The sequence below is a fragment of the Monodelphis domestica genome, chromosome 4 (assembly GCF_027887165.1).
Source record: "Monodelphis domestica isolate mMonDom1 chromosome 4, mMonDom1.pri, whole genome shotgun sequence".
Lineage (NCBI taxonomy): Eukaryota > Metazoa > Chordata > Mammalia > Didelphimorphia > Didelphidae > Monodelphis > Monodelphis domestica.
The window spans coordinates 377,830,564-377,848,790 of record NC_077230.1 but is presented as its reverse complement, the minus strand read 5'-3'; the positions used below and the strand labels follow the sequence as shown (position 1 = coordinate 377,848,790).

Genomic DNA, 18,227 nt, shown 5'->3' with positions numbered 1-18,227 from the left:
TTTCTAAAGCACAAAGTTAGACCATTTCAATTTTTCTGTTAAAAACAAAACAAAACACCACCCTGAATGGCCATCCACTACCTATAAGATACCAACTCTTTAGCTAGACCTTATTTATGGTATCCATAGTCCAGATTCCCATCTGTCTTCCCCCCCACCCCCGTTTCAAACAATGCTCTTTCCCAAACTCTTAGGTTCTATAAACTAAATTAACAGCATCTCCCTGAAACAGGTCACTTCATCATCTGACTACTCATTTACAAACCATCTCTTGCCATTCCTAGAATGCATTCCTTCTTCATCTCTCCCTTTTCAGAAGCTCCATCTTCTTTTAAGGCTGATATCTGTAAAACACTTAGCATGATGCCTGGCACATAGCAGGTGTCATGAATGCTAGTTGTTATTATTATGCAGGAACTAATTCACCTGTGATTCCCTTAGTGGTTAGTGTTCTCTCCCTCCTCAATTTTGCCTAGACTATACTTTTCATTAGATTCCTTCAATAAGAACATAAACTCTGAGATAGGAACTGTTTCCTTTTTGTCTTTCTATCTTCTGTGCCTAGTGTATCACCTTTCAAACAGGAAGTCCTTAATTAAATTTTGTTGAATAGAATGAATTATTATAACTAAAATTTGACATAGCTAAATTCCCCCAAAGTCAAACAAATCTATTCCATTCACTCTGTGAATTAGAAATAACATTATTATAAACAATAAGATAAAAAATAGAGTTGTGGAATAATATTAAAATGGCTAACAATGTTGTAATACAGTAGATCAAATGATCAAGATCATGGTGTAGTCAAGGACAGTAATGAAATGACAATGTTGATGACACATCTAAAAAACTATAGCCATTTGCTCAAATGGTAGATACATTGGAGAGAAGTCAAAAAGGACGTCTGTTGAACTCCCAAGGAGCAGATTTTTTTAAGTCATACACGGTGTGTTGTACCATTATACAAATGATAGTCTAGGTACTGATTATCTGCCATCAGTAAAAGACAAGCTCTGCATTGCTCTTTGAGTAGTGAGGAGTCTCTGGTGATTTGGATGAGATAACTAGCTGAAATAAGTGTTTTTCTCTAGGCAAAGCTAACTAGACTCCTCAGGAACTGAGCTCATAATCACAAATGAGCACCTTGATTCTTTAACCAATTCAGCGTTAAGCAAGATCTACATAGCACAAAATGAAACAGACGGCCAACTACTGCCTGGTGAAGCTGTAGAGATAATTAATCTGGATAATTCACAGGCAGTTTGTCTTTTTTTTTTATCATTTTCATTTGTCTTTTTTTTTTCATTTTTTCATTTTCATTTGACCAACACCTACTAGTAAACACCTACTATTTTACACTGTCGTGAGTTAATAGAACTAAAAGGATTATACACTACTGTCACAACACTACAGAGGTCTTTTCTAACCGCTATGTATTTTAAATGAAGCAGGTTAAAATCCTTCTACACTTTAAAAGATCTTTACAAGCTTCTATGGACAAAAAAGAAATTGTGTCTCTGGTAACCAACATTCTGGGGCAGAATTTCTCTTCACGTAGCTAGGCTAGTCTGGAGACAAGAGACAATGGTATGTTGTTGCTAGACTTGTATATAAAGCAATTCAATACAAAGAAGTCAGGGAAAGGAAACTCACTAGATAAAATGAAAAACAACTAGGCACAGACCCGTATCTCACAAAGTATTCCGACAGAAGTTCAAAATGGGTGCGAGTTTTAGACATAAAGGATGCCATCACAAACAAATTAGTGGAGCTCAGCAGCTGTGGTACAGTGGAAATATAAATGAATTCTTGGTAGCTGGCTCATAGGCTCTCTCCTCTCCAACTTGGAGGGGAGGTTTGGTGATGTCAATCAATCAGTCAGCAAGCATGTATTAAGCAGCTACCATATTACAGGCACTGAACCAGGTGCTGAAGAGACTGTTAGCTCATAATAGCTAACAATAGCTAGCATTTATATAGTTCTTTAAGCACCAGGCTCTGTGCTAAGCGCTTTACCAATATTTCACATTTAGCCCTCACAACAATCCTGTGAAGTAAGTGCTATTATAATTCTCATTTTACAATTGAGGAAACTGAAGTAAACAGAGGTAGAGACTTGCTCAAGGTCACAGTGTCTGAGGCTGAATTTTAACTTGGGTTTTTCTGACTCCAGGCACAAAGCTGTATTCATTTTTTCAAAAAAGCCTTACCTTCAGTCTTAGAATCCATACTAATTATTGATTCTAAGACAGAAGAGCAGAAAGGGGTTGGCAACTGGGATTAAATGACTTGACACACAGCTAGGATGTATCTGAGGCCAAATTCAGGCCTGGTAGTCTATCTACTGAGCCACCTAGCTACCTCAGTTCTAACCACTGTTACAAGAGACAAAATGACCTTTATTCTCAAGGAACTATCATTTAATTGGGAGAGACAATACTTGCATTTTTAAGCACATACCAAATGTATATGCAGAGTACATGCAAAAGAAATACAAGAAGTTAGACATATAAGTTAGTGAGGGGGGAAAGGGCACTAGAAGTTAGTTGATCAGGTGGTGCTTGAGGTGAACTCTGAATGAAAAGAGGGATGCTTTGAGTCAGGTGAGGAGGCAGTACATTCCAGAGAGGCACACAACCAGTGCAAAGAGCTAGAAATGGGAGAGGGAGTATAATATATGAAGGATAGAAAAAATTTGTGTTGAACCAATTTGGTTGGACGATAGAGTGCAGTCAACTTTCCATTAATGTTCCTTTTACAACACTGCCTCACCAGTCCATCAACCTCTTTAATAAACATAATCTAAATTTCTATTCTCTCTCAGTCACTGACAACTGTGATCTTACCTCAAATATCTTTCACCACAACATAAAACTGTTTCACCTCTGGGATACTGAACTTAGAAGTCTCCTTCTCTGACTGAAGAAGATTCTCTCCTCCTCATCCTCTACTTGTGTCCCTACATGTCCTCTCTCCTCTTAGACAGTTTTGCTCATTCAAATATTCCCTACTCCTCTATTATGTTCATTTTTTTTCTGTCAACTGGCAGCTTCTCCCTATTCTTCCCTTATACCTGTAATAAGTTCCTTTCTCACCTCACCTCTTAGAATCCCTAGGTTCTTTCTTTCACACCTTTTATAGGAAACCATTCCCAATGCCCTACTTGTTAGCCCTTTCTCTTCTCAAACTATCTATTTATAATAGCCAGTGGAACTATCAGCTCCTTGAGGGCAGGAACTATTTTTTCACTTGTTCTTATAAACCCAGAGCATGAAACAGTATATTGCACATGGTAGGTTTAAAGAACAAAGGTTTGCTTGCCACAAACATGCACATATCAGTCTCCCTATCTTCAAAAAAATTTCACTTTAGCTTGCCATCCCATCAAGCCATCTTATCCACGTCAAAGTCAAATTCCCAGAAGGAAGAGTCTATACCTGTCTGCTTCCAATTTCCTTCCCCAGTAAGTGTCTAAACAGTTCTTTATAATCTGGCTTCCCCTACCACTCTACTAACACTGTCCTCTCAAAGGTTACTAGTACTATACCCAACATCTTTTTCTCTTTCTTCATTCAACTTAATCTGTCTATAGCTGTTGTGATTTAAACTTTTACTTTCTGCCTTAAAATGAATTCTAAACCAGAAGAGTAAGAAGGGCTAGGTCACTGGGGTCAAATTATTTGCCCAGGGTCACACAGTTAGGAAATGCCCAATGCCAAATTTAAGTCCAAGTCCTCCTGACTCCAGGCCTGGCATTTTATCTACTGTACTACCTAGCTGTCCTTGTTTTGGTTTTTTTTAAGAGTTTGGACCTTCCTGTCTTACCCTGGCTGGAAGTCTGTGGGCGACTCTTGGTAGATCCCCTCCCCAATGAACCCAAGGAGACTGGATCTCTTCTATTTCTAAGCTGGGCCAGATCCCTTCTCCATTAACTATCTAGGTGGTCCCCAATTCTGGCCCACCATATCAAGGCTGATATACAATAGATGCAGTCTATTACAGAGCTCAGAACTCTCAAATTCAAGAGGTTTACCAGCCTCCACCTCCCTGGTAGCTAGGATTATAGGCATGGGTCACAGAGATCAGTCTCTTGGCAGTTTTTTGATACCTCCAAGCATCCTCTCCTTCTGAATGCTCTTACCTCTCTTTCTTGATTTTAGTGAATTTATTTCTCCTGATTCATCTCTATTAATCAATCTCCTCTTCTAATCATTCCTTCTCATCTCCTTCCCACCCATCCCCAACTACAAGTATCCCTCCTGGCTCTGTCCTAGGTCTTATCAGCTGCCCCTTTCACTGTGTATCTTGGTAATCACAGGGATAAAGACTGAATCTGTGATATCACTGGTATAGGGAACTCCCAGATGAGGAAACTTTCTCTACCAGCACAGCTGGGCACTATTACTTAGAGTGACAAAAAATTTTGTTAGTGCCCCATTTCCAACCAATCATGGTGTCCTCACTCCCATTCCTCACCTACCTTATTGTATTATTTGGTCTATGCTCATGAAAGGAAGTGGTGCCTTCAAATGGAGATCTTTTGGGTAACTGAGGCAGTCATTTGATCCATTCATTATCATATTGGGGACATGTTATAAACTTTTTCTGCTCAGGGAATACATACCTTGGTCTACCTTTGTTGAATTTTATACACAATACAATAGAGGAACCAATAAAGAATTTATTAAGTACCTACTACATACTAAGCACTAAGCTAGTCAATGAATACAGAGACAAAAAAGAAAAAAACCTCTGCTTCCCTCAAGCAGATTATATTCTATTAGGAGAAATCACCCAGATGAATACAAGTATGTAAAAAAATAAAATTAAATAAATAAAGATAAATGGGGGAAGAGACACTAAATGTTGAGGTAAATCAGGAAAGGTTTTTGGGGGGATATGGGATCTAAACTGAATCCCAAAGGACATTAGCAATTTCCAAAGATAAGAGATGAAAAATGAATACATTTCAGGAATGGAGAACAAGTTGGGCAAAGGCACAGTGGTGGGAAATGGAATGTTGTGGGGGAAAGAAGAAAGCTGAGCAGCAGAGTAGATGAAGGCATACATAATAAGCCTGGAAAGCTCAAATGGATCTATGTTTTAAAAGGTTTTAGAGGCAGGAGAGAGTCATTGGAGTTTATTAAAAATGGAAATGGATAAGGCAGTCAAAACTATGCTTTAGGAGTATGACTTTGGTAGCCATATGAGAATGAAGTAGAGAGGTGAGAGATGCCAGGGAGGGGGACCATTGAGGAATCTATAGTAATAGTTCAGGCAAGAAGTGAAAAGGGCCTTAACTACAGTGATAGTCATATTGGTGGATCAGTAAGTATTTACTCCAGGTACTTTGCTCCTTGCCCCCAAAGGTCATCTGAGTAGATGGAAAATAGGCTGAAAGGGCAAAGGCCACTAGCAGCTGGGAAAAATGGGAACAGACCCCTGAAAAGGTAAGAATTGAGTAGCCTTGAAAGAAGCCAGGGACAGTACAAGAGCAAACTAGAGATAAAGGAAACAGTGCAAAAGCCCAGAAACAGGAGAATGTGTGCTCTGGATGAGGAATAGCCACACAGGCTAAGGTAGCTAATTTGGTGAGAAGCTTTAAATCTCAGGGTAGCTAGCCCATGGATGATGGTCTGGGAAAAGAACATTATTTCCCACTTGGCTACTCTTCAGGATTTCAACAATTCCAGAGCTTATCATTCTCTAAAATGAAATCAACTTGGAAACACCTATCTCCTCAGGCTCCTCTGCCCCCTTCAAATGAAGCTCTTCCCTGATTCCCCTCAGTTAAAGCTGAAACTCAGGGACTTTTCTTCATTTCTCACCACAGCTATAGAATTTCATCACACCACAGCAAAGTAACACCTTCTACCACTCCTTCCTACTTATTTTCAGCTCTTTTTTATGTTATCTCTTCCATTAGACTGAGCCTCTTGAGGATAGAGACTGTCTTACGCCAAGAAAAAGGGCCCAAGATAGAGAGCCTTGTAAGTCCACAGGCGAGGTTAGGATATAGATGAAGATCCTGCCAAGAAAATTGAGAAGTGGAAGAAAGTGAAAGATGGAAGGCCAGTTATTATGAAAACTCAGAGAGGAAATAATTGTCAAGGGGGTTAAATGCTGCCAAGAGAATTCAGAGAGGAAATAGTTGTCAAGGTGGTTAAATGTTGCTGAGAGATCAAGAAGAGTGAGCATTGAGAAAGTGCCAGCAGACTGGCAATTAAAAGATCAGTGGTTAATTCAAAGAGAGATGTTTTAGTTGAGTGATAAGGGGAAGGGAACAAGCATTTATTAAGGGTCTACTATGTGCTGGGCACAAATATTACCTCATTTGATAATGTCAATTATCAAAGAGAAGTAGAGGTTACGACTGTAAGAAAAAAGTAGGTAGCATAGTGTCAGATAAGAGGCAGAGGATTCCTGGCTTTGTCACTAATAAGCACATAAAACAAGCCAGGTTACTTTTTTCTGTAGTTCTAAGGCCACTGGGTTAACAGTCAAAGTACCTTTGAACAATCACTCTCTAGGGTCTATGATCCTATATCCTGGGTTTAAATCCCAGCTCTTTTACTCAATGGTGAGTTAGTTGTACAAACTTGGGTGAGTCACTTGTTCTTGCTTGGCCTCTTGTTTTCATTTCTATAAAGAGGGAGTATTGTACAAGATCATCTTTAAAGTCTTAGAGTCTATAAAGAGTCAGTCAGGCTATGTTCCTCCTATTATAAAGGTGGAAGATCATTTTGAATGGTTCCCATCAATGACATTTCAGGAACAAGGGCTGAAAATTAAAATACCTCATGAGGATCATTCATCAGCCGCTTGTAAATAAATAACTTTCATGTTTTTACTCAAATAATTCTCATCTGAAAGGACCTAAAGGATGATTTTGCTTAAAAAAAAAAAAGAAAAAGAGGTGCATCACACTATCACCCACGAGATGAATTTATGAAAAGTATATGTAAAATTTTTTAAATAGTATGCATTAATTGATTTTCTATTAAGTAGTAATTTTAAGAAGTTTAAAAGAATTCACTAGAAGGATTCATTTTTTTGTAACCCTAACATATGTCTGGCACATAACAGGCACTTGCTAAAAATATTTAGTGACTGACTGATTTATATTAAACATAATGAAGATACTAGTTAATAGTATCTTATGCATAATAGTTATATAATATAGTATATTATAATAGTTATGTAGCTAGTAAAATAGTTACTATGTAATATTATAGTAACATAGTTAACATAATAGTTAATAGTATAACGCCCTTACTAATTAATAGCTGACTAAAAAGTACCAAGAGGACAATACTTTATAGACTACAGATCTATATCTGGCTTCAAAAACAATAGAGCTAAAATTATGATTTCTAACAAAATAAATCTGCCTCATCAGTAAAATTTAGTTTAAAAATAATAACACCCCAACAAACTTTTATTCTGCAGTAAAGGTACGAGTTATCTCTTCTATAACTATTTTAAAAGGCTATGGTACTTTTTACAGCTTAGTCTATAAGGCACTTTTCTCCTAGGACAGAGGTCACTAGAATATTATTCTCTTTATTTTACAGCTGAGGAAACCAAAGATAAGAAGTAAATTCATAAAGTAGCAGCAAAACTGCATTGGAACCTAGTTCTAAAAATCCACTTATTTTTCTTCATGTTTCAGAATAGTGCAGGCCTTCTTGGGGGAATTTTTTATTTGGGAAGAAGAAGGGAGGCTATTTATTTAGTTCACTGTCAGTTGGAGCAGCAAATTCATTTTAGATATTGGTAAAACAAAAAGTGAAGTACCTTGCAAAGGTCATTGGGAGAAACATGAAGAAATCTAGTCCCTGTTTATTCTTTGTCATTTGAGATTTAACTGAAGAATTTGGAATATCTTGAATTTCTTTTACCAAGCTTTTTGACAATTACCTTTGAATTAAATTAAAAAATACTTACTGGCTGCTCTGGTAAATCCTGTTCCTCCTCCATGAGTACCACCTTTCTGGAATATGCTTATGTGACTGACTGGCTGGTAAGTCTTCTCAGCAGTCTACAGAGTCTGTAAAAAAAAGGGGGTACATAGCTTTATGTACTCATAAGGTGCTTATCATCAAGGCCATCATGTAGAGAATTTTTTTCTATATTGCTCCCCCCCACCTGTCTACATGAATTACAATCTTCAAATATCAAATTTGCACGTGGCTTTTCAAAAGAGAAATGCTGTACCAAGTCTCAAGGCAGGGCTACAGGATTGTTTTTCATGCCTTACAAAAGGCAACACGTGCAGTCATTTTGACTGCACTTAAAACATGGTCACTCTAGAGCTTAATACATCAGACGTATTACAGTGACAGCCATGTGCACATAACTAAAACAAATTTCTTTAGGATTAATAGTTACATCATAAAACTGGCCTACTGTGCCAATAAGTAGTGATAACATCTAACCTGCTTTAATATAGAACATTTACATAACTGTTACATCAAAAAAAATTCACTAAATAGGACAGACTAGGGTATCAATTAAATGCTTCCACAACTAACTGGACAATTTAAAAGGGAGTAATCTAAATGTTTAAATTTAGCATTTTCAAAATGAAATTCACATACACACATTGGTTGATATAGCTAAGGCAAGGTTAAATAATGAATAATTTTTATATTACTATGTACTAATTGCTACTTAAAGCCAGGGACCCATTTTACTCTGAGGTAAACCACTTCCATAAAAATGATCTCTTCAATTACTTAAGAAAAATCTTCTTGGGTCTTAAGTCATTCACTCACTGTATTAAATTTCAAATTGAGATGGATGAAAAAGAAAAAAAAAACATGTCAGAGCAGTAAAAAGTTACAAACAACAAATATCATATTTGGTGGTAATAGTCTAAGCCTAAGGGAAAGAAATAAAAAGAGAGAAGGTGGAGGCAGGGAGGAGGAGAGAGAAAGAGAGAGAGGCACAGAGAGACAGACACAGAGAGGGAGAGAAAATCGGAGAGATCATGAAAAACTAAGTATACCACAATCATGGTCTTAAAGACATCATTTATAGTTGAAGCAGGGACTAGTTTCTTTTAGAATGTGTTTTCTATTTGCCCATTTTCATTAAAATTTATCAACTCTCTATTTTCCTCTATAAATACCAATCTCCGACTAAAAAAAGACTGAGACTTAAAGATATATTGGAACAAGCCATTTCTAAGGCCCATGAAAACATTCTCAGGTTTCATATGACTTTTACTGTTAATTCACTCAACATCAAAAGCACTTAGAAAAAGAAGAAAAGGGAGGATAATAGATGTGATCATATGCAGTATTTTTCAACTCCAATGCAGCTTGATTGAAGCAGCTAGTAGGTAAGAAGCGCTGAACTTGGAATCAGAAAGATCTGAGTTTAAATCCAGCCTTAACTACTATGTAATTTTGGACAACTGACTTAACCACTCTCAGTTCAGTTTCCCTATCTTTAAAATGGGATAACAGCATATACTTCATAAAGTTATTGAACCAAACATATGCATAGTGCTTTGCAAATCTTAAGCTAATATGACTTATTAGTAGCAGTATCATTATTATCCTCACTACTATTATTACATTCCACACCTGTCTCAAAGAATTCACCAAGAGGGAAAATTCAAACTAAGTTTTCAGAATCTCAGAAAACAACACCCATAATGCAGAAAGACTAACAGTTCAGTTATGCTTGTGAACAAGGTACTAAGAAATCAGGTCTAAACCAGACTGCAAACACACCAGCAATCAGTTCTCACTACAGATACAGATGGACTAATCTACAAGCTATAGTTTACCAAAACTAAATTCTAAAATTTGTATTACCATGTGCCAGGGTTGTACAGGGTATTCAGAGAAGACTAGCACCTCTGGTATGAGGGCAAGCTGGGTCCTTTTCGGGGCTGCTCATCCATTTTTCGTACCCACTTTTAACTCAGCTTCCCCCTATGACTTCAAGAAGCTATAGCATATACAGTGTCCACCCTCTGGTAAACTGTCTCTGCAGGTGGACTAAATCAGGTTAAAGGAAATTGATGGGGGGAAGGAGGGGTTGGGGAGGAAAAAGCACATGACAATTAGGTGGCTTGGTGGATTGAGTAAGGCCTAGAGACAGGAGGTCCTGGGTTCAAATCTGGCCTCAGACACTTCCTAGCTGTGTGACCCTGGACAAGTCACTTAAACCCCCATTGCCTAGTCCTTACTGCTCTTCTGTCTTGGAAGTAATACATAGTATTGATTCTAAAGCAGAAGGTAAGGGTTTAAAAAATGTATATTTTTTAATTTTAATAAATGTTCATATAGGTTTTCAAAGTCATATGATCCATATTATCTCTCTCCTTGAGCTAGTGAGCAATTCAATCTGGATTATGCATGTATTATCACACAAAACATTTCCATATTATTCATTTTTATAAGCAAGTAATCTTATAGAATCAAAACCCCCAAACATATATCCAAATAAATAAGTGATAAATCATGTTTTCATCAGCATTTCTACTCTAAGAGTTATTTCTCTAAAGGTAGATAGCACTCTTTTTCATAAATCCTCTGAATAATCCTGGATCCTTGTATTGCTGTTAGGAGCAACATTTATGGCATTTGATTGTTCCACAGTGTATAATGAGCTCCTGATTCTGCAGGTTTCACTCTGCATCAGTTCACATAGGTCTTTCCAGTTCTTTCTGAAATCATCCTGCTCATCATTCTTTATAGCATAACAGTATGCTATCACCACCATATACCGCAATTTGTTCAGCCATCCTTCAACTGGGGGTTGTTACTTTTAGCTTTCAATTCTTTGCCACTACAAAAAGAGCAGCTATAAATATTTTTATAGAAATAGGTTCTTTCTCATTTAAAAAAATCTCTCTAGAATAGAGACCCAGTAGTGGACAGACCAAAAGATATGCATTCTTTTTTAGCCCTATGGGCATAATTCCAAATTGCCCTCCAGAATGGTTGCATCAGTTCATGACTCCGTCAGCAATGCATTATTAATGTTCCCAATTTTGCCACACGTCCTCCAACATTTATCATTTTATTTTAGTGTCATAGTGGCCAATCTGATAGGTGTAGGGTGGTACCTCAGAGTTGTTTTAATTTGCATTTCTCTCATCAAGAGAGATTTGGGACATTTTTCCATATGACTATTGATAGCTTTGATTTCTTCATCTGAAAACTGCCTATTCATATCCTTTGACAACTTATCAAATGAGCAATGACTTAAGATTCTTATAAATTTGACTTAGTTCTTTATGTAGTTGAGAAATGAGACCTTTATCAGAGAAATTGGTTATAAACCACCACCACCCCATTTGCTGTTTTTCTTCAAATCTTGGTTGCATTGATTTTGTTTGTACAAACCCTTTTAAATTTAATATAATAAAAATTATTCATTTTATATCTTGCAATGCTCTCTATCTTGTTTGGTCATAAATTCTTCCCTTCTCCATAGATCTGACAGGTAAACTATTTTATGTTCCCCTAATTTACTTATATCATCCTTTATAATCTAAATCATATTCTCATTTTGAATTTATCTTGGTATAGGATGTGAGATGCTGATCTAAACCGAATTTTTCCCATACTGTTTTCCAATTTTCCCAGCAGTTTTTGTGAGTTTTTGTCCCAAAAACTGGGATCTTTGGATTTATCGAACACTAGCTTGCTGAGGTCATTTACCCCTAGTCTATTCCACTGATCCACCTGTTTCTATTTCTTAGTCAGTACCAGACTGTTTTGAGGATTACTACTTTAAAGTTTAAGATGTGGTACTGCTAAGCTATCATCCTTCACAGTTTTTTTATTAGTTCCCTTGATATTCTTGATCGTGTTTTTCCAGATGAATTTTATTATTTTTTATATATCTATAAAAGTTTTTTGGTAGTTTAATTGTCATGGCACTGAACAAGTAAATTAATTTAAGTAGGACTGTCATTTTTATTATATTAGCTCAGCCTACCCATGAATAATTAATGTTTTCCAATTGTTTAGATCTAATTTTGTTTGTGTATAAAGTGTTTTGTAATTATATTTGTATAATTCCTGCATTTGTCTTAGCAAATAAATTCCTAAGTATTTTATATTGCCCAGGGTGATTTTAAATGGAGTTTCTCTTTCTAAATCTTGCTGTTAAGTTTTGTTGGAAATATGTAGAAATGCTGATGATTTATGTGGGTTTATTTTGTATACTGCAACTTTGATAAAGTTATTATTTCAACTATAGTTTTTTTTTTATTTTTCTAGGATTCTCCAAGTATAACATATCATCTGCAAAGAGTGATAGTTTCCTTATTGCCTACCTTAATTCCTTTGATTTCTTTTTCCCTCCCTCTAAATTCTAAAGTTAGCGTTTCCAGTACAATATTAAATAATACTGTTGATAATAGGCATCCTTGCTTCACTCCTGCTCTTACTGGGAAGGCTTCTAACTTATCCCAATTGCAAACAATACTTGCTGATGGTTTTAAATAAATAATACTTATTCTAAGAAAAGGCCACTTTGTTAATAGATTTTTCTAGTGTTTTCAAAAGGAATGGGTACTGAATTTTTTTCAAAGGTTTTTTCTGCATCTATTGAGGTAATAATGTTATTTGTTAGTTTGCTGATATGGTCAATTATACTGATGGTTTTCCTAATATTAAACCAGTCTTGCATTCCTGGTATAAATCCCACCTAGTCATAGTGAATAATCTTTATGATATATTAAAGTAGTCTCTTTGCTACTATTTTACCTAAGCTTTTTTGCATCAATATTAATTAAGGAAATTGGTCTGTAATTCTCTCTCTCTCTTTTTTTTTTTTGTACTTCCTGGCTTAGATAGCAGCACCATATTTGTGTCATAAAAAAGAATTTGGTAGGACTCCTTCTTTGCTAATTTTGCCAAATAATTTGTATAGTATTGGGATTAACTGTTCTTTAAATATTTGATAGAATTCACTTGTGAATCCATCTGGCCTTGGGATATTTTCTTGGGAAGTTCATGGATGGTTTGTTCAATTTCTTTTTTCTGAAATGGGATTATTTAAGTATTCTATTTCCTCTTTTGCTAACCTAGGCAATTTGTATTTTTGTAAATGTTCATTCATTTCACCTAGATTATCAAATTTATTGGGCAAAACAGCTCCTAATAATTGCTTTAATTTCCTCTTCATTAGAAGTGAAATTGCCCTTTTCATTTTTAATACTGATAATTTGATTCTCTTCTTTTTTAAAATCAAACAATACTCTATTTTTTGTTTTCCTTTCCCCATAGAACCAGCTCCCAGTCTTATTTATTAGTTCTATAGTTCTTTTACTTTCAATTTTATTATTTCTCCTTTGATTTTTAGAATTTCCAATTTAATCTTTAATTGGGGATTTTAAAATTTGCTATTTTTCTAGTGTTTTCAGTTGCATGCCCAATTCATTAATCTGCTTTTTCTCTACTTTACTGATATAACCATTCAGAGATATAAATTTTCCCCTGAGCATTGCTTTGGCTATATCCCATAAGTTTTGATATGTTGTCTCCTCATTGTCATTCTCTTCAACAAAATCAGTAATTGCTTCTATGATTTGTTCTTTGACCCACCAATTTTGAAGAATTAGATTATTTAGTTTCCAACTAAGTTTTAATTTCTTTCTAGGAACCCTTATTGATTATAATTTTATTACATTATGATCTGAAAAAGTTGCATTTATTATTTTTGCTTTTCTCCATTTGGTTTTGAAGTTTTTGTGTCCTACTACTGTGATGGTGAACCTACAACGCATCCATTTTCAATGACATGTGGCTGTATGTGGACTCAGTGCTCCCCAGGGTGGTGGCTGTTCCTCACACTGGCCACATAGGCAGGGAAGAGAAGCATGGGCTAGGGAAGGAGGAGCTTAGGCTTGGGGAGGAGGAGCGCATGCGGGCAGGCAGGCTGGCAGGCGCCACTGCTCTCAAAACACCCCCAGGCCAGCAGCTGGGGCAAGGCTAGCCGGTGGAAGACTGGATGGGGTTCCGGCCCACATGCAATGGAGGAACGCCTGGAACCAATTACCAGACACTTTTAGCACCCTGAAAAATATAGAAATGGCTTTACTCACAATTTTTCCCTCTACGTACTTTTGTGAGACCTTATTCTCAGTGTTAAATAATATCAAAACCAACAAAAGAAACAGATTGACAGATGACTTTCATAGTGCTTGCTTGGGCTTGAGGTGCACAAAATACAAACCTTCAACTGAAGATTTAGCCAATTAATTTTAGCAACAAAAAAGTCACTAATAGGCAGGTTAGTTAAAGAATTCCCCCTTCCCCTCACTTATCTTAGTTCACAGCACTCCACATAAGTTAAATAATATCAAGACCAACAAAAGAAACCAATTGACAGATGAACAAGCAGGTAAGTTAAATAATTAATTTTGGTTTATTAAATACAATTATATATTATAATTACACAGTTTTGTTATTTAAACTATAAATGTCATGAAATTATGTTTTTTTTCCTCAAAGTGCCGCACCACCTGAGCTATGCTCAATTTTTTGACAAATTTTGACACACCAAACTTAAAAGGTTGCCCATCACTGCCCTAGTACATGGTCAATTTTTGTATATGTATCAAATGCTGCTGAAAAGGTTTATTCCTTTTTATCTTTATTTAATATCCTCAGATAGCTATTAAATCTAACTTTTTAAAATTTCATTCACTTCCTTCACTTCTTTCTTATTTTCTTGTTAGATTTATCTAGTTCTATGGGAAGGTTGAGGTCCCCCACCAGAATAGTTTTACTATCTATTTCCTCCTTAAGCTTCTTTAAAAATCTGGAGACTATTATCATTTGGTGCATATATGTTAAGTACTGATATTTCTTCATTGTCTATACTACCTTTTATCAAGACGTAATTACCTTCCTTATCTCTTTTATCAGATCTATTTTTGCTTTAGCTTAGTCTGAGATCATGACTGCTACTGCTACTGGTTTTTTGTCTCAATTAAAACCTATTTTTTGTCTCAATTAAAACCTAACAGATTCTGCTGCAACCTCTTACCTTTACTCTGTGTCTACCTGCCTCAACTTAATATTTGATTCTAAGACTGATTTTTAAAAAATGATTAAAGAATGATTAAAAAAAAGAAGTTTTAACTAAGAGGCTTCAAAACTGTCAGTGAAATGGTGTCTACCCAGGCACGTGAAGACTTCCCCCATTATAATAGGCAAATGAGAACAATTTGTTCCAACAATCATTAAAATGAAAAAAGGTAGGTGCTGTGGATCAAATACAGCTTGGTTAGACATCAAAGATGCCAAGGTCATCCACTGCATCCTATGCCAACACCAGTCATCTTGACTTTTGTCTTGCCATTGGACTTGGATGATTCTGTAAGAGAGAGTGATGCTAAATGACTGAAACTTTGCCTTGCATAAATCTAATTTATGCTCGAGTCAAAAGACATCACTAGTGACATCATTTTGGTTCTCTTCAAAAAGCAGTAGGACATAAACCAAACAACCTTATACCAGGAACTGTCAAGTATCTAAATGTATGCATATTTAAACATTTTTATTTCTCTCAAAAATTATTCTGGATTATTCTACAAAACCATTTGGAAAATTTTCTTATCTGGATTAACCACTTTCTGTTGAATGTGTACAGCTCTATAATTCTATAATTGTGAATTCAATTGATATAGAACACTGAATGGATAGACCTCAAAGTTCCCATCCTCACTCTTATTTCTTACCTTACATCTGAGTTGCAATTTTATTGGTATTCATGTCAACTTACCTTAGAGATCCTAACTTTTTGGTGCCAAGTCTGGTGAAGCCTATGATAATAATGCTTCCAAATGCATAAAATAAAATACGTAGGGTTATAAAAGAAACTGATTATATGGAAATAAAGTTATCAAATCATGGACTTCAGGCTAAGAATGCCTGTAAACCATATTTTATCTAAAGAGCATAAGGAGAGAAAAATCTAGTCAGAATCCAATTGGAAAGATTTGAGTTCAAGTCCCACTTCTGACACACCTTTGTGGTGTGACTCTTACGTATCCCAGAAAGGCAACTTGCCTCACAAGTTGCAAAGAGGATATAAATCTGCACTGGCATTGGAAATGCCTCAGCTGTTCTCTATACCAATGAAATCACAAAAATAATCATAGGCAATGGTTCCCTTAAAGGAGGAGCCTGAAATGTGTCCAAGTCACATTTTAAACCTATTTCATGAACAGAAAATAAGTATTTTTATAAAAATGCCAATCCCTCTTCTCCTGACCTTTCCACCTTTTAATCAGGGGAAGTTTTATATTGAAATGTACCCAAAAGCTCATCTCTTATTATCATAAAGGGTTTGGGGACAGCTCCCTACCATTTCTGAGAGATTCCTGGTTAATGTATAGACTAGACAAGATGGTCTCTGGAGCTACTTCGAACTCTAAGATTCTGTCATCATTTAGTCAAATTATTCATTTACAGATCCGAATGCTCTTTAGTGACCTTTCCTTCTTAGTCTAACTTTCTGACGATACCTGACCATTCTCAAAACCTAAATACTGAGGACTTCTGTAAAGTACATCTTTCACTGTTCATAGGAAATAGCAATTTGGGGGCAGGAGAGGTCATTTGGCTCATAACATAATTATTTCTATGTCCTGGTAAAACCTTATGTTAAGTTTAAGTTGTGGTTGAACTCTGAATATTTATATAGGTGGTCACCAGGGATTTAATTTATAAATCCCAAAATGAATTACTAAAGTAAATGGAATTTATGGTAGTTTATTTACAATAGAAGGAAGATATTAAGGAAGAAAAGGGGAGAAAGAGATAGAGCTCTGGCTTTCACTGACACCAGTTAGAATTTCTAAGCCCCAGCCAGGGGAAGAGAGTCTCAAGACAATGGGCCTTTCCTGGAGGCTTCATGCCTCCAGAAAGGCAGGGTCACTAAGTCAGCCTTTCACTCACCAACAGTGACCGTCTAAAAGGAAAAGTAGTCTGAGGTCTCCTACACTAGCTCCTCCAGGGGTTCAGTTCCTCCAGGCCAACTCTGAGTCAGAGAATCTCCTCTCTTAACTCAAATCTCAAATTGAATCTCCCTCTTCTGGCCACTGGTCCTCTTTTTAAAGATCTTTTTCTCTTGTGTCACCTCCCCTAATACCAATCACAGCAGAGGCTCCTCTCCAGGACTGCCCACTCTTTAGTTCACACCTTCTTTGGTTAGATTATACCTTTTTTTTGTTAGTTCACCTTTTGTAGTTAGTTAACACCTCTTTGTAGTTAAAATCTAAAAACAGATTGTGGATTACAATTCAATCTTCCCAGTAAAGGAAGAGCAAAGTACCTTTGTTGTTACAATCAGGGGATTAGTAGTATCTTCATTGTTACAATCAAAAGATAGCTAAATCCAGTCTTCACAATCCCCCCCTGATCATTGGGAGACTAGTCTCCCCATTGATCATTTAACAGAATCATCTTGTAGTCCTAAAACCTTCTAACTACAGATGTATACAATATTTCCATTTCTAAGAGGAAATTACAATAGTGAGAGATAAATAGAAGAGAAAAAGCAAAACCAATGTTTTGCTAGGTGTACTGACAAAAAGCCAAATTAGGGAGCAGTCCCCTTTGGCATAAAAATGTACATTTACAATAAATGTTCAACCCCTTTTGTTCAATCAATTGTACCCAAAAGTTTATTCTCAATCATCTTGATGCAGTGTAGGTCTGCAAGCATCCTTTTTTGAAGAGTTCATTCTCTGGGTTCAAGGAGTTAGTAAACTTCCTGAAATTCTTCTCAAACATAATTTTAAATCTTGGATTCCTTTTCTTAAAAATACAATACAATCCCCCCTGAAGAGGGTGTTTATCAACACCCAGATCAGTTCAAAGTGGTTGAGTTATGGGTGTATGAATCAATTATCAAAAGAAAAATCAAAAAACATAATAGAAGAATAAATAGAGGGAAAAATTAAGCTTTTGAGAGAAAGAGTCAAAATTAGAATTAAAATATCAAAAACTATGTATATAAAATTTCTGAATTAAAAAAGAATAAATTCAGAATAGGCCCTTTTTATTAGGGTCCAATTGAAGTAAATTTCTGTCCCACAATTCTAGAGGAAAAAAAATTGCAGTAATGTTGTATTTACCCATTATAAGTCAGGACTATAGGAAGTTGCCATATCTTAAGAGAGAAAAAAGACTAGATTTTTGTGTAAAAAGGGAAATGTCATTTCCTAGTCTGATCTTTTCATC

At 35.9% G+C, this 18,227-nt stretch overlaps 1 protein-coding gene across 5 annotated transcripts in view; it reads right to left on the bottom strand.

Moving 5' to 3' along the window:
* The window catches only part of EYA3 (EYA transcriptional coactivator and phosphatase 3), a 112,707-nt gene that overhangs the window by 59,777 nt on the left and 34,703 nt on the right, over positions 1–18,227 (bottom strand). For 4 of the 5 annotated variants that reach the window (XM_001372750.4, XM_056795433.1, XM_056795432.1 and 1 more), the window contains one exon: positions 7,948–8,050. In XM_001372750.4, coding sequence (XP_001372787.1) covers positions 7,948–7,980 — 33 coding nt within the window. In that variant the 5' untranslated portion in view covers positions 7,981–8,050. Of the gene's footprint in view, positions 1–1,684; positions 2,334–7,947; positions 8,051–18,227 lie in introns of those variants that run through there. The other variant, XM_056795434.1, reaches the window with a different exon arrangement.